The sequence below is a fragment of the Lotus japonicus genome, chromosome 1 (assembly GCF_012489685.1).
Source record: "Lotus japonicus ecotype B-129 chromosome 1, LjGifu_v1.2".
NCBI classification, from domain to species: domain Eukaryota; kingdom Viridiplantae; phylum Streptophyta; class Magnoliopsida; order Fabales; family Fabaceae; genus Lotus; species Lotus japonicus.
In genome coordinates, this window is record NC_080041.1 from 95,097,415 (window position 1) to 95,114,396 (window position 16,982).

The 16,982-nt window shown below is 35.8% G+C and overlaps 2 protein-coding genes and 1 long non-coding RNA gene across 4 annotated transcripts; all 3 read right to left on the bottom strand.

Moving 5' to 3' along the window:
* Positions 1-4,942: 4,942 nt before the first annotated feature.
* LOC130728030 (uncharacterized) lies at positions 4,943-8,600 on the bottom strand. 2 transcript variants are annotated; one of them, XR_009015521.1, is made up of 6 exons: positions 8,299-8,600; positions 7,863-7,932; positions 6,649-6,695; positions 6,235-6,549; positions 6,029-6,115; positions 4,943-5,481 (listed from the first exon to the last, which is right to left on the bottom strand). It is a non-coding gene; the product is annotated as an uncharacterized LOC130728030 (long non-coding RNA). The 2 variants fall into 2 exon arrangements; XR_009015520.1 differs by having other exon boundaries at positions 7,863-8,105.
* Positions 8,601-8,975: 375 nt separating this feature from the next.
* On the bottom strand, positions 8,976-9,456 carry LOC130713080 (uncharacterized). The gene is made up of 2 exons (XM_057562883.1): positions 9,424-9,456; positions 8,976-9,350 (listed from the first exon to the last, which is right to left on the bottom strand). Exons 1-2 carry the CDS (start codon positions 9,454-9,456, stop codon positions 8,976-8,978), a joined length of 408 nt encoding a protein of 135 aa, XP_057418866.1.
* Positions 9,457-13,444: 3,988 nt separating this feature from the next.
* Positions 13,445-14,140, bottom strand: LOC130713089 (F-box/FBD/LRR-repeat protein At4g26340-like). Its single transcript, XM_057562893.1, has one exon. The coding sequence runs from the start codon at positions 14,138-14,140 to the stop codon at positions 13,445-13,447; it is 696 nt and encodes a 231-aa protein (XP_057418876.1).
* Positions 14,141-16,982: the final 2,842 nt, after the last annotated feature.

A 16,982-nucleotide genomic window follows, 5' to 3' on the forward strand; every position in this document is an offset into this window, starting at 1 on the left:
AAGCCAAGTTTTGCGTGGTCCAAGCTTGATCTGCATTGTATTTTCATGGCCCAAGCCTGGCTTGTGGCCTGTCAACAAGCCAAATTTTAAGGTCTGGCTTGGCTTGTTATAAAGTTTGGCTTGACCTATAAACCTACTTAAAAGCTTATTTAACATATATTAGACAATTTCATCTAAAGAAGATCGATAGACTGACGGGCTAATAGGTCGGCGGGCTAATAGACCTTTTATATATCATTGCATTTCCTTTTCAAATAAATAAAAAACATATATATCATTGGAAAGAGAAATAATAATCTGGAAGAAAGTCGTGCGTTAGAAAGAAATAAAAATAGAAACCTCTGCAATTCTCTAAAACGGTGGTGGTCGTTACTCATGATTGTGAAGAACAAGCAGACTTTGGGCACCACAGTGGTGCTGGTTGCGGTCTGCGTGCTTGTCTGTTGTTGTTGTGCCTCCTGTGTTGTGCTAAAATTCTGATAGGCTTCTAATCTACGTTAGAGACTTAGGGTTTATGTTTTATACCAAGTAAACATATAAACAAGCCGGCCTATCAAGCCAAATAGACTTTTATGATAGCTTAGGCTTGGTCTTTTAGTCAATTAAGCCTTTTAAAAAGCTTAAGCCCAACTTTTTTAATAAACGAGTCAAGCCAAAGCAAGCCTCTAACGAGCCAAGCCTCAAGCCCCTGTTGGGCCGCCTGACTTATTTCCACCCTACTCCTCTTGTTTATACTTTCACACTCGACTCTCTCTCACTTCGGTCCTAGCCGCTTCATTTTCCGTCAATTTCTTTTTTTGAATTTTTAATCATTTTTTTATATTCCATAATTTTCTTTTAGAAAAGAGAACTAACATTAGATACTCTCCCAAGTGAGTAATAATGGATTTAACAATGCAAACATTGAAATCCAACCACGAGCAAACAACAAAAGTACTAGTGTCCCGATCAACCCACCCAATCTAACCCGAACATCGTTAGGTTGGATCGGACCAATCCGAAAGTAAAAACTCATAAAATTAAATCCTACCAAACCCAAATATATTTGATAGGCTTTGTTTAGGCCAAAAATTCATCAAATTCAACTAGTATACTCCCCTAAAGTTTTTGATGAATTTTACTTTTCAAAGACAAATTTTCCCAATACGTATCTCCTTAAAGTAACATTTAATATATATTGGTTTTGAAGTTACATAAATTTTTTTATAACAAGAGCAAAGAAAAAAAGCAGAAAGAACTACGATCTTAAGAAGGTCATGACAAGCACATTAGTCTGTAAAAGAGGTATAGCCCCAACTAAAGGAGAGCTCTAAACACTAAAAGCACTCACATTGGTTGAACCAAGCTTAGTCAAATGATCATAAGTTACATATTCATATTTAAGCTGATGTTCACCAAAAATACATACATTAAAAACATTAGAGGCAACATAACGTTAAATACATTAAATATTATTCACGATTCCACTTCCACGGCCTTGTGGAGGACAAACAGAGTGTGAAGGTGGATTAAAAAGTACCTATCAAGTAACTGCAATATAAATAGAAGTATAGAACATTTTATCTCACATAACAATTGAATTGATACTATGAAGTTAACTCACGCTCAGCCGCAGCTTGACAAAAGATATCCCTAATTTCATTAGCCTATATTCAAACACAAGGCTATATAGCCCATCAATCTACTGTAACAAATTGAGCTTCAAGCAATAATGGTATATACACACCTTATTTTTTAAGCACTTCATTTCCATCTCATTTTATTTCTATCTCTTACCTTTTATCATCTATCACATCTCATACTTCCTCTCTCTTACTTTTTATTTTCTTCCTATTTCTCTTCATTTTACCTCTCTCCACTTCAGAGAGGTGTGAAAGAAACATTATTCCTCCTTAATCTCATTTACAAACCGGTCTCAATAATTGATCCCCTACATATCCCTCAGAGAGTTGGGTCTAAATATTTAAATGAAACCAGCTATTCCTCCTTAATCTCATTCACAAACCGGTCTCAATAATTGATCCCTTGTGGTTTTAGTGCAGCAATACAAAATCAAAGTAGTCATAAAAATATAATATTTAACTACAGATCCCTCATGGGTCTAAATATTTAAATGAAACCAGCAAAAAAGCAATAAAGGCATTACGGTGACTACAAAGCCAAAAGTGAAATTTAAAGACAATACGGTGACTACAAAGCCAAAAGTGAAATTTAAAGACAAAAACATAGAACCAATAGTAATTGAGCCACCTGATCCTATCTTTTGATGTTCAGACTTGTTCCGGTAGATGACATGAAGAAAACACAATCAACAACAAAAGTAGAGTGAGTGGAGAGCTACAGAGAACACTTAAAGATATGAGAGAAAAACAAGATGTGCTTACTATAATCTATTTGGCACAACAAACCAAAAATTGCAATAACAAAAACAAAAAATCTACTGCATCTCAGCCGAACAAAACAAATAGCAACTAGATATCACTTCTTTAAAGAAAAAGAGACAACTAAAGATATAGCGCAACTATTGCAAGACAAAACTAAATTGCAAATATTGAAGAGCTACTATATTTATCTCACAGACCTTGTCCACTTCCAAAATCACTGGGTAATCTCATTGTTTTACAACCTGTTCAACTATTAAAAAAAATCAGCTTATTTCATAGTTGTGCAATTGTATTTATTGTATAATGAACGATCTTGTCCACTAGAACTGGTTATAGACTCAAACTTCTGTGATTGATAACAAAAAAATGATAAAAAAAAATAATTCTTCTCAGCAATTTCATTTCACCATTGAAATATATATAAGGAAAAGAAAAACAATAGAAACAAATAAAATTACTAACCCCATGATAGGTTACCAGAATGATGAGGTTGCATCCCATATGTAGTCCCATATGTAGTCATGTTGATCCATTTCTTTTGTTGTTCACAATATTTCCAATGCATGTGATTGACACCATACACTTCAAGCTTGGGACAATAGTCACGAGAAATAAGCTTTAGAAATAAGGAGGAATAGTGGTGTATAATATGAAGCTGGAGCTGAACCAAATTAGGTAATTTTGGGAGATCAACGGAGGAAACACCGTCCACTAAGGAAACACCGTCCATGCTACCGTTCTTATCACTTAAGGACAAAAATTCAACATTACGTATTGCTTTGAGAACGGAAAACCCGTGAGAATAAACTTCATAAACCTTACTCTTACTACTTTCAGCATTCAGTGTCATACATACCTTAGCTTTAACTACGTTTTCCAATTGACCCTCGAAATAGTCTTGCACATAATCATAACCACCATCACTTTGTATAACAAGGTTGAGTAATGGATTGTTTGAGACGATGAGGTTAGTGTGAGAGTTTCGCTCAATCTTCAACTCCTCAAACCCATCACCGCACTTCTGCTTCAGGTAGAACACTTTAAGAGCTGGAGATCTGGAGAGAAATTCCTTACAAGAGACTCGTTTACATTTTTGCACTTCAACATCCAAGCTCTTGGGAGAGGGGGGTTGAACGGAAGAAAGAACCGGGAGAATGAACGCACCATCGCTCTTAAGATCAAGCTCAAGATGAAGCAAATTGGGAAATTGTTGAACATCAAGATAGGAATTGCTTTGGTTCCAATCAGACAAGCACAAATATTCAACATTACGTATTGCTTTGAGAATGGGAAATTTTTTAGAGGAAACTTTATGCAGTTCGATAAATACCTTAGCTTTCACCACGTTTTTCAAATGACCCTTCAAATAGTCTTGGACATAATCATAACCAGGATCACTTTCTATAACAAGCCTGTGTGATCTTTTGTTTGAGATGATGCGGTTACTTTGAGAGTTTCGCTCAATCTCAAGGTCTCTTTCCTTCAGGTAGAACACTTCAAGGGCCGGAGATCCGGACAGAAACTTCCCGCAAGAGGGTTTGCATTTTTGCACATTGAGATGCAAGCTCTTGAGAGAAAGGAGTTCAATACAAGAAGGAACATGGAGAATAAACAAACCCTCAATTTTCATGGTCACGATTGTGGTGCAGGTTAACAGACTAATGGGGAGGGAGAAGGAGACCTCATCATCCTCCTCGTGGCACCGCTGGCACGCTTTCAGGGAGAGATTCACTTGTTCAACTTCTCCGGCGACCGCTTCTTCAACCCATTCTTGAATATAATTGGAGCAATCAGAATGTCTTCTTGGTTTACTTATTAGGAAATTGAAATTGAAAGGACTCGAATGGATATCACATTCTAGATGAAGCCTTGTGATCATTTTTGTTCTGCGTAACCTTAAGAATGTTTTGAGGTTTGTGTGGTACTCCAAGGTGCTTTCTGGTTTAATGTCGAGTGCTGGAACCATCTCCCACACATGTCTCCATCTCTTTGACAACAAGCATGTTCCTACTGCTTCCTTAGTTGGAAGGAATGACAAGATGTGACTCAGAACTTCATCTGATATATCACTGATCCTATCGACTCCTTCCTCTGATGATTTTCCCTTCATTTTCCGTTTCTTCATGGAGACAAAACGCAGACGATGATTTTTTTTTGACGGTCAAAACGCAGACGATGATCTTAATTTGAGGAAGATCTGTTGATTTTGTTTTAAAAGATAATACCATAATAATAACAATTATCTCTTGTTTAAAAAAAAAACCAATTATCTCTTGAATCTTGTGATTTGAATTGCTAGAAAAAGTAACAATATCTAAAATTCAAACTCAAATATTCTAAATTTAATTTAAAAAAATCAACTATAAGATTTGTGAAATCAAATCCTGTATTTGACTTCTTAATAAAAATATTTTGCATATAACTTAAATTAAATTATTCAAAAAAAAAACAAATAAGTTTTTTTGAACGGAAAAAAATTTGTTGAAAAGGAAATAATTCATTTTAAATGGTTAAAATCCGATAGTTAAGTATGCTATTTATTAAAAATAAAGTAAATATAATTAACAAGGACATATTTCCATATTAAGAGTTTTTTTAAACGTAATATTGTGAGATTGAGATATTAATTTGTTATGTTATGTTATGTCAATAACAAATTAGAGATTTTGTGGGAATCTTCCCTCCAGAAAAAATTGGGCTTGGATGGAAGGATCAAAATCATTAACGTGCTCTAGCAAGAGAGCAAGATCAAACCTCTCACTGAAAATTACCAGCAATTGGAGCTTCAAGGTATCCCAGGCAGTACATGGATGGGATTTGAGATCCACTCATAGACAGAACAATGGAAGCTTTCGAGTTTTGGATTTAGCGTTCAACAAGATCCAAACTCTCAGTTGGGCTAAATCGAAGACTTCAGCGTCCTTCTGCTCTTTCCTGAAGACTACCTGGTTCCTTTGGAGCCAAAGCGACCATACAATTGCTAGCCAAACCGGTTGCGCCGCCCCTCTCCTCTGCCTTTAATTCCCGAAATCCGCCCCATGCTGCATGGAGTGCATCCAACACTTTTCTGGGAGCACCGTACTAAGGCCTAACAATACTAGCCAGAAAATGGATTTTAAAGCTTTGTTTTGCACTTTAATAGGTCCTCAAAGCACTAGCAAATTCCTAGCCAACTTCTAGCTATTTACCAACTAAACTGCAGCTAAACATTATAAAATTTTCTATTCTCGTAACTCTAACTAGCAAAATTTTGGAGCTAATAGTGTTATATGTTAGTAGCAAATTGAAACTAATATGAAGCATTTCTTCCCTTTCATGTAAAATCTCATGATAACAGATGCATTGGTTAGATATCAATACAAGCTAAATGCAAGACTATGAGTGGCTAAATATATGAACATGCCAAACTATATCAAAAGAACTTATCAATCACCTTTTACATATGAACATGCCAAACTATATCAAAAGAACCTATAAAAGACTCGTAAATTTATGATTTATAGATTAAGATTTCATTTTTTATTCAAAGATGATGAGAAGAATTTTATGAACATCTCACCATAATCTCATTCTCCACCATGAAATCATCATAGAAACAGTCATTAAGTTTATTACAAAATACAGAAAAAATGAGAAAGACTTACTGGCAAGAAAGATCCAAGTTGGACAACCCCCATAATACTATGCTACTTCACTACCTTCAACAGCTTAAAACCCACTCACTTTATCTCCTGGAATTAATAGAATTGAAATCAGATTCCGATAAAATAATATTATCAAAAGTTTTTTATTTACTTAATAAATTATCCTTCATTAAAAAGAGTTTTACAAAGAATCCAGTCACAAAGACCTGCAAGAAGTAAAGGGCAAATTCATAGGCCTGGTTTTGGTAGAGCTGGAACCTGTTCTGATAATTTTTCATAGTATTTCTAATGGAGAGCTGGACCTTTGCAACACATTATTCATGTTCATCACCACCACTGAATTCCTTCACTCTGCATATTAGAGATAATGCACTAGGAGAATGTGGATACCGATATCCCATGATGTAAATATGAATAGAAACTTGTTTCTCTTAAGCCAAACCAATCCGAATCAAGTTTTCCATGAACTCCAATATCACCTAGGCCAAGAACTTGACTTCCATCAAGACAATCATGTCTACCTGCAAAGGAGAACAATAAGATGAAAACCTGAAATAACAAATAAATAAATTTAGTAAATATGATCCCGCGGCTAAAACATGAATCAGACACACACTAACCTCACCCCAGGTAGCTTAAATACCAAAACCATAATGAGTAGCAAATCCTGGAAATCATGCTACAAACATCAATGCATTGCAAAAACCAGACTCCCAATGGGGATTCTAAATTTCAAAAGTACACTTGTTATTTTTTCAAGAGATCATTTCTCATAAGAGGGGGGGGGGGAGAACTCTTGCAATGAACAGAGCTATGAACGTAAATGGGAAAAAAAAATATCACAGAATCCTAATACTCAAACGAAACCCAAGAGGATAACAAATAAAAAGTAATACCAAAATAGAAAACTCGTCCAATGAGCATTAGATCATATCAATTTATTTCACGTAGCTGTTCTTACTTAGCAAAAGCTGAAAGTGGTGAGTGTTTTAGATAACCAGATGATTCTACTCTTAAAGTCAATAATAGCCCCCATACTGGAACACCACTGATGAAGAAGTCAACAAGTAAATATGTTGTTCCAGAACTATTATGAAATCTGTTAAGAATTGATGCTAAATTTCTAGAATACTCTTGATTGTTATAGGATATACAAACACTAGAAAATACTAGTCTCATGCTTCTAGAAAGCAACTAGATAAATCTAATAATTAGAGAAAATGTGAACTGACAATGAAAGGTCGGTGAAGGTAAGCCTATAAATTGGGCATATAATGCAGGATTTGTAATGTGTGGAAAAACTCTTAATCAACTCCACCAAATGTACTTGCTATGCACCATGAGTAAAAGCCACACGGCTAACTTCACAATCTATGCAACCTCTTGTTCTGATATTTCATCTATTGCTAAAAAATTATTGTCTAACATTTCTAAACCAAACAAAATCTAAAGGGTACTATTTCTAATGCAATACAAAATTTTCCATCTTGTATGTCATAAAAGGATAGGTGGCAGAATACTGAGAAAGCAGGGAGACAATAAAAAGAATTCAGTATGTATGCTGTAACCATTAGAAGAATGACAGAAACAAAGATAGGAGGATTTATATCTAATATGTTGGACCTCAGCATTAGTTACATATATATGAAGCAAATTAACTCAAATACCTGGTGTGCGTTTTTCATTATTCATGATTATCATCACAAGTAGCATATATATGAAGCAAATTGTTACCAACAAAAACCAAAGACTAAGAATTATTCACTCCATAATTAGGACCTGCTAAACAAATTCAATCTATTAAACAGAGTAGAGGTAAAGGACAAAAAATTACCAACAGAAAGTCAGGAAAAATGGCTAGCCAAAGCATTCTTTAGGTAGTGCTCTGCTCTCTCGTCTACAAGCTTTGAAGGATCAACCAAAAATTGAACAAAAAAAGAGAAATTAATAAGATATGTGAGGCGAGAAAGAAAACAGGGAAAAGAAAGAAACACTCCTTATTGAGAGTAAGGGTTCTGCTAAACAATTGATGTGAATTTGTGTTCTCCAGTCTCCACCAAGGTTAGCAAATAGTGAACTGAAGAGAATTTACAAGGAGCAAAATTGGGTAAATAGAAACAATTGATGTGCATATTTGTAAGGTTCATAGGCACGCATTGCATTATATCAACCTAAAGTCAAATAGTTGTATGCAGAAAAGAAATGCAATACATTTATAAATAAATTACATAAGGAATTCTCATCAAATGAGGCAAGTTCAAAATGCTTACCAAATCCCAATCCTTGAGCTCGAGAAGGAGATCAAAACCTTAATCCCACCCCTCATACACTCAAATCCTGGCCTGCACTCCTCCCCACAAGACTCTCCAACCAAATGCCAAGACATTTGAAGGTGCAGCAGCCCCTTGCCACAATAATTGGAAAACTGGGCATCCCATTTCCTTGCAGAAAAAGATGAGCTGATTATAGTGTATATCCCCTTCACTGTTTGATTCGCAAAGCCACTTATCTTGTCTTTCTCCTACAAAAATTCGATGTCAAGTGTCAGGTTTTAGATGCGTTGGATATTGGGTGCTAATGTCATCCTCCAAGGAGTACTTTTTAAGGAGTTTGACTATATATTTTTTAAGGAGTTTAACTATTTACGGACGTTCTTAAATCTTGTTGGTTGATTTATTTTATTTTGATTCTAGAGTAAAGTACATTTACCCTTCAAATTTTATAAAAATTATATTTCATCCCGTTCTTATCTAAAATCTATACCCCACCATATTTTATAGAGGCAAATTTAGTGGCGAAAAAAATATTCTTCATCAATAATTTGTTATAATTTAATTTTTTTTTGATGCATCGGAAAATTACAAACAAAGAAACAAAATAGCTAAGGAACGGACAGAGAATCCTTCACCAGAAGATACTCCACATCAAGGTCCGGATTGTCAATAACCTAAAACCCGAAAGAAACCCCACAAGCACCACGCTTGGCCAAGAGATCAGCTACGAAATTACTATCCATGTGAACACATGAGAGGTGGACTTCCCAAGCTTGCTGCAAAAGGCTAGCAATTTCGAAGAGAACTAGGAATTCTGCATGCAATTGTATAGCAGATGCATTCTCCAAGGTTGCAACCAATTCAGCACAGTCGACATCACAATAAACTTTGCGGAAGCCTTTGACCCAAGCTAACTTGAGGATGCCCAACAAAGCTAAAACTTCAGCCTGGAACGCATTGCTATCATCTCCACTAGCGAAACAACCCTCTATCCAACGACCTTGATGATCATGGATGACCCCCTCACCACCATGCGTTGCTCCATTTCCCTGTAGCTACCATCCCAGTTGCACTTAACAGTACCTTGAGGAGGAGGGATCCACACGTTGCTTAGCAACATACCAGTCGAACAGGAGCCGCGAACCCAAGCATCATGATCGTGAGTTATGTTCCTCCAAGCAACATCAAAAGGCCATGGTTGCGAATCCAAAAGCCAATTACACCACCAAGCTCCCCACAAGCCTGCCAAGAATCTTAACCGATGTTGGCCGCGAGCAAAGGAAGAAACCCACGCAATCAGATAAATATTTAAATTTTTAATGAATAGTTCTAAAAAATATTTTCAATATAATCCAATAAATTTAAAAACGAAAACATCTCAGTCCTCCTCATTCTCTCAATCACATTATTCCTCCGTAAATTCACAATACAATTTCTACAAATTCTGTAATAGCACACCAAATCGAAAGACAAACCAATTTCTCGAACATAGTCAAATATGCTTGTATTTTCATCAATGTTTAGAAAATCATACCGGTCATTAAACTCATGAAAGTACTGGTTTAAGGTTTTAAGGTTCAACCATAATTAAACATGCTTTTGCATGTTTTTGGTACCAAAAAACTAGTGGTATCTAAGCCATCTTCTTACAGACTTGTGAACATGGATGCTGAATCAAATTTCTCTCAAGTTGCACCTCCAGTCTTTGATGGAGAAAACTATGATCTCTGGCCTTTCAAAATGGAGGCTTACCTAGAGGCTTTGGATCTTTGGAAAGTTTTGAAGAGGATTATGAAGTCTTTCTGTTGTCGATCAATCGTACCATGACCCAGATAAATAATTATAAGGAGACAAAACCCAGGAAAACAAAGGCAAAATTATGTCTTTTTGCTGGTGTTTCATCAACCATATTCACAAGGATCAAGAGTCTCAAATTAGCGAAAACAATTTTTAATTATTTTAAGGAGTATGCTGGAGATGAAAGAATAAGCATGCACATGCTCAATTTAATGAGGGAATTTGAGTTGCAGATGATGAAAGAGTCTAAGACAATCAATGAATACTTAGACAAATTGTTGGGTATTGCCAACAAAATAATGCTACTTGGAAGTGCCTTTGCTAATTCAAGAATTGTTGAAACATTCCGGAAACATTCCTAAGGGGTATAACTTCATTGGATAACACAAAGGATCTGTCTAAAATCACTTTGACAGAAGTGATGGATGCCTTGCAAGCCCAAGAGCAACGAAAGTCAATGAGAGAAGATCATGTTGTTGAAGGTGTCTTTCATACCAATCATCTGGATAAAAAAGAAATAATTTTTTAAAGAAGAATTAACCAACAAGCAGTGAAAATTATCCAAACAACCACAACAAGGACATTGGTAGAAAAAATCACCCACCATCTGAACATTGCGGAAAGATGGGTCATCTATTTTTCTAAATGTTTAGAAAGTGGGTTAAATTTTCTACCCTTGTCATTGTTTTGGTTGTTTGGAAAATTCTCACTGCTTGTTGGTTGATTCTTAAAAAAATTATTTATTTTGCCTCCAGAGTCATGATGCTTGGCTGAAAAAGCACCTTCAACAACACGATATTCTCTCATCAACTTTCGTTGTTCTTGAGCTTGCAAGGCATCCATCTTTGCTAAAGTGATTTTAGACATATTCTTTGTGTTCTCTAGTGAGATTATAGACGCTTCATAATAGTTACCAGAATTTTTTCAACAATTCTTGAATCAACAAAGCACTTCCAAGTAGCCTTATTTTGTTGTCAATACCCAACAATTTTTCTGTGTATCCTTTAATTGTCTCAGACACTTTCACCCTCTGCAACTCAAATTTCCTCATTAAATTGAGCACGCTTCTTATTCTTTCCTCTCCATCATATTCCTCCTTCAAATAATCCCAAATTGTTTTCGCTGATTTGAGACTCATAATCCTTGTGAAGATGGTTGATATGAGGCACCGGAAAAAGGCATGAATTTTCCTTTGCTTTCCGTTTTTTCTCCTTTTGATTCTTGATCTGGGCCATGGTAGGATTGATCGGCAGCGGAACGATTTCATAATCCTCTTCTACATCGTCCCGAAGATCCAAAGCCTCCAGATAAGCCTCCATTTTAACAGCCCAGGAATCATAGTTTTCTCCGTCAAAGACTGGAGGTGCAACTTGTGAGAAATTTGATTAAGCGTCCATGTTCACAGGTCCGTAAGAGGATGACTTTTTTTTTGTTACAAGAGGAAAATTAACAGTAGAGGAAAACTAACTAATTGCATATAAATACAGTGATGCATAAACAAAAGAGGGGAGTTATTCCACCGTTGAAATGACGTCCCAGTTCTACATGCTTCCCGAGCTAGAGCGTCTGCTGCATTTTTCTTATCCCGCTTAATGGTTATCAAATTAATCTCCTCAAAGGTAGTCATCAGCTGCCTGATACACTGGATATCCTCATGGTTCCAATAGCTTGCTGCATCACGCCCTGTTTGCAAAAGATTAACAAGTGTAGCACATTCGGACCAACAAACCACGTTCTTGATATACCACTTGTTGGTTTTTTAACGTGAAGAATAAAAGTTAAAAGTTGGAGATTTCCTAACGCAACAAACTTGTAGGGAGAACTCCTCACGCTGTGTGTGGTGTTTTCGTCCATGTGTGTCACTGAGTCCCTTTGTCTTGATACGTTAGATTAGTGTTTGCCTTTAACTTTTCTCTTGTAAAAAAAACTACAAATTGAAAGTTTTTTTTTTGTCATCAAAAGTATGTATGTATTAAATATAATGTGGAGTATTTTGGGTACTCTAAACCCATTACAAATCAAACCAGGTCAATACAATTAACATGTAAAAACCAGAAACAGGGGAACATCACAAAAACAACGTTCAATACCCCTGCAGCACCCAATCCTACATAAGTAAAAAACCCAAACAATCCACACATATTTTAACCAGCCCACAGATAAAGAAAATTCCAAGAGACTAGGCCTACTTTTGAATAATACCTTAATTTTAAATTTGTTAGAAACTTAAAACTGACAACCATCCAAATCCAGGCCTTAGAAAGTGAACTCTAAAATTAGTCCCCAATTTGTAAGAATAGGTAAGCTATAGTCCGTAAAAATACAATAAAGTTAATTATGTTCACACTCACATATTTAGAGAACACATATTTAGAAATGTGTGAAGAAAAAAGAGAGAAATATGAGATACAATGAATGATGTGAAAGAAATAAAAGGAAGAGATATGAAGAGAAGGAAAGTGACATAGAAGAGAAACTAAGGTCCCAATGAATTAAAATAACATAATAAAACAAAATGAACATGAACATATTAGCATTAGAGTTTTAAATTTTATGTCATATTAGTCTTCATTGTTACTTGTCAAATTTATCCTCAATATAGGATTATAGAGAACAAATGTGATGCACAAAAATAGATTGAAAAAATGCTAGCAACTAATTAGATAATCCTTACAAATGTTGTTAATTCAATACAGTACGCTTGATAATCCTGTCATTGAGCCAATACTTTTTCAGCTTGGGACACTGCTGGGCACGAACAAAGTGTTTTAAATACGGCGAGTGATGAAGGTCTTGAACATGAAGATATAGGCCAACTAAATTGGGAAATTGTGGAAGATGATCATGATGAGACGAACTATCCATACTACTGAAGGGATCATTCAGGTACAGAAATTCAACATTACTTAGTGATTTGAGAATGGGAAGCGCGTGAGGTCGGACTACAAACATCGGATAGTTCTTATTACGAAGTGTCATAAATACATTAGCTTTCACCAGGTTTTCCAAATGACCCTCCAAATAGTCTTGCACATAATCATAATCAGGATCACTTTGTATAACAAGCTCGAGGAGTAGATTGTCCGAGATGATGAGGTTACCTCGAGAGTTTCGCTCAATCTTTAATATCTCAAAAACATTTGTCTCCTGCTTGAGGTAGAACACTTCAAGAGCTGGAGATCCGGAAAAAAACTCCTTACAAGAGGCTCGTTCACATTTTCTCACATTAAGGTGCAAGCTCTTGAGATATTAAGTGGTACATGTTAACAACGTGATCGGGAGGGAGACCTCATCCTTCCTAAGGTGAAGCTCGAGTTGATGAACCTATTTGGGAAGTTGTGGAAAATCAAAGAGAGAAATCACTGTCCACTTGCTTCAGGGAGAACACTTCAAGAGATGGAATTCCAGAGAGAAACTTCTTAAGGGAGGGTTCGCATTTTCGCACACTGAGATGCAAACTCTTCAGGGAAGGGAGTTGAATACAGGAAGGAACAAGGAGAATGAACGGACCTTCAAGCTTCAAGGACACAATTGTGGCGCTGTTGAACAAGTTTGTAGGCACAAAGAAAAGAGGCGGCTCATGGTTCCGGTGTTGAGACATGAAAAGAGGCTCATGGTTCCCATTCCGGTGTTGAGGCATGGAAATACTCAGTTGCTCAACCTTTCCCGCTATGGCTGCATCAACAAATTCTTGGATATGATATAAGCAACAAGGACCGGTATTACCCTCGAGATCGAGATCATTCCACGGCTGCCAACATTGATGGATATGGCTTTTACATTTGACATGAAACCTTCTGATCCTTTTTGTTCCACATAACCTCAAGAACTCACTGACCTTGGTGAGAGCCTTGATAGTCATATCTGGCAAGCATACAAAGTCCAGCGCCGAAACCAATTTCCAAACATATCTCCATCTCTTAGACAACAAGCATGTGGCTATGGTTTCCTTGCTCGGAAGAAGAGACAGGATGTGACCCAGAACTTCGTCTGATAACTCACTGATCCTATCCACCCCTTCTGATATGTTTATTTTCTTCATCGTTACAAGATGTATTTCCCTCAGCAAAACAATGCGTTATATATATGGTTAAGGGTCATATTAATCCCTTTGTTTATAGAAGTGTTTAATTTTGGTCCCTTAGTCAAAAAATGACGATTAGTGGCGGTTTACAATACAGTTACAGACGGTTTAGAATACTCTTACTGGCAGTTTTTTTACTGGATCAAAATCAAACGTATTTACAAACACAGGGACTAATATGACCCTTAACCCTTATATATAACCAGATTGGTATGGTTGAATATATTAATAAATTTATTTGAAAATCTTATTTTTATTTGAATTTGAATAAATTGATACGATTTGGCTATATCTGTTGATAGAAAGCACTCATTAAGTTTCAATTTGGTTCAAAAAAATAAATTAAGTTTCAATTTCAAATATGAGTCTGTAAAATTTTAGAATGTTTGAATCTTTTAATTGTTATATCGTAATCTTATAGAACGACAGTTCTAATTTTTGAAAATTAAGAGATTTAAGTTTTTTTTTTTCGAAACCAAGAGATTAGTTATTAATACCGATCTGGGTGACCTTTTTTTAATGAAAAAATCCCAATGATTTCTTTTTTTTTTTCTAACTTTTTTTTTAGGGTAAAGATATAAGCTTTCATTAAATTGAATAAAATTGAAACATGAATATAAAGACTTCTAGCCACGCACTTTGCCTAGAATCATAAGACTTCTAGCCAAAAAGTCAGCAAATTGAATTGCCTTTTAACATGAACGAGAACACAAGAACGATAACTAGTATGAGGTTAGGGCAAGATAACTTACATGTAATGCTATAAAATTTAAACACAAATGAGATTTTAATCTAACTTAGTTTAGAGAGATTGAGAGAGTTTGATGAGTTGAAGAAGGAGTCAGGTGCACAATGCTCGTGCATCGCGCTAGTGACACGGGTGTGCCAGAAAGTATGCATGACTGTGGTTCTTCCGAATTATTTTCTTAAATAATTAATGGAACACGGCCATGCCTTGAAGAGACACGTCAAACTGAAAACAATAAAATGACCCCGAATTTTTGCTCTTTAGCATGACCTAACTACCGTCGAATAAAATTTATATTCCACAAAACAATAGCAATGGTTCGACTGTATAGCGTTGGCCATGACGAACCCTTAATCCTTCGCTAGTGGTACTGAGGTGAATGAGGATTAACAAACTTCACTCACCCTAGCTAGTTTGCAATTGGTTTTCAAAATTTGAAATCAAAAAAGAGATATACTTGATGGAACAAGACGAAATTTTGTGGCTCATTTGTTTTGTAATACCCAGCACACCTAAGAAAAAGCTGAAACTAAAATTCGGAAAGTTAAAATTGACCACCATCCCAAACTAGGCCTTAGAAAGTGAATTCTCAAATTGGTTCCCAACTTTTATAAGAATTTTTTTTTTAAACAAGAATCGTTAAACTATAGACATTAAAAATAACATAATAGCAATAGAGTTCTTAATTTTATGTCATATTAATCTTTTTTTTTTCTTTTCCAAGTTTATGTTTCATGTCAATACAGGATTAAAGACAACGAATGTACCAACGGGTGGTTGGTTCAAGTGGTAGATGCTTGATTTTCCTTAAGCAAAGTCTCGGATTCAAGTCTTGTGGATGGAAAAAAAACCCTCGCAGGGAGAGTTAGCCCCACCATGATGTAGATGTTCCCGGCTCGAACAGAACTGTCTCCAAAGGAGGACACCTGTGTCAAACAAACAAAACAAAAAAGTACAAATTAAATGTGATGTACAAATAGGACCTATCATACAATGTCGTAGATAGATAGCTTTCACCACGTTCGAGTCTTCTTGGGCTCTTTTGATGAAAAGTATGTCGGACAAAATACAAAGTAAAGATTCAACTAAAACAACAAATAATATGAACTGCAATCTTTATTAAATAAGACAAGTAAAATACAAGAATTTTACAATGATCCATACTCTTTCCTTTTGCTGTCGCTTGTAGTCTCCATTGTTCAACTGAAAGCTTTTAAGAGTTTTAAAGTATAATGAATTTGTGAACCCCGATTACAATGTCGGAATTCCTATTTATAGACCTACGAATAAATTGTCATCCAACGGTCGGATGATGCATTCACTACAAGTATCCTCCGATTGGTTCTTATCTTCACACGTGTTCACTAAGCTGCAACTTCTTGTAACCACCTTCTGGGCCAGTCGAACATTGATGTTATTAGATTCGAACCCCAAGACTTACGACCCAAACCTTGGAAACCTATTCTCCACACTTAACAAGTTTTCATTCCCCAACAAACCGCGATTCAACTAATCTAACACTAGGAGTCGAAATCATAAAAATGTTGAGCTAACATTTATGTTGCTTGTCTTTAGCCGCTTCTCGATCCTCAACAGATGTCCCTTCTCGTTAGTCGTTTTGGTTCTTGATCCGGGTTTGGGTCCTTGACAATGTTGCTTAGCTTGAGGTTTATCATTGCATTTTTCGCAGGGAATGTGTTTATTAGGTGATGGGTTGCTAAAAATTTATCTTTAGATGCAACAATTTCCAAGGTCTTTTGCCCATTGAATTACTGGGTAGAAATTTAACTAGGTCTAAATTCTTTTTCTTAAGGTTTTTTATGTAATATTGGGTGATTGTGCTTACTTTGTTGAGTGCTGCTTGTGCTATCAACCTTTTTATCTAATAAAAGTTTTTGCTTTCTTAAAAAAATAGATATAAGGATAAATAAACTCTTTCGTTTGCTATGTCTTTGGCTCCATGTTAAAGGGCAAATATTAGTGAATATGAGTGACTTTACTCTAGTTGACAATGATTTAGTTTTCGGATGAGTTTATGAAGCTCATCGCTAA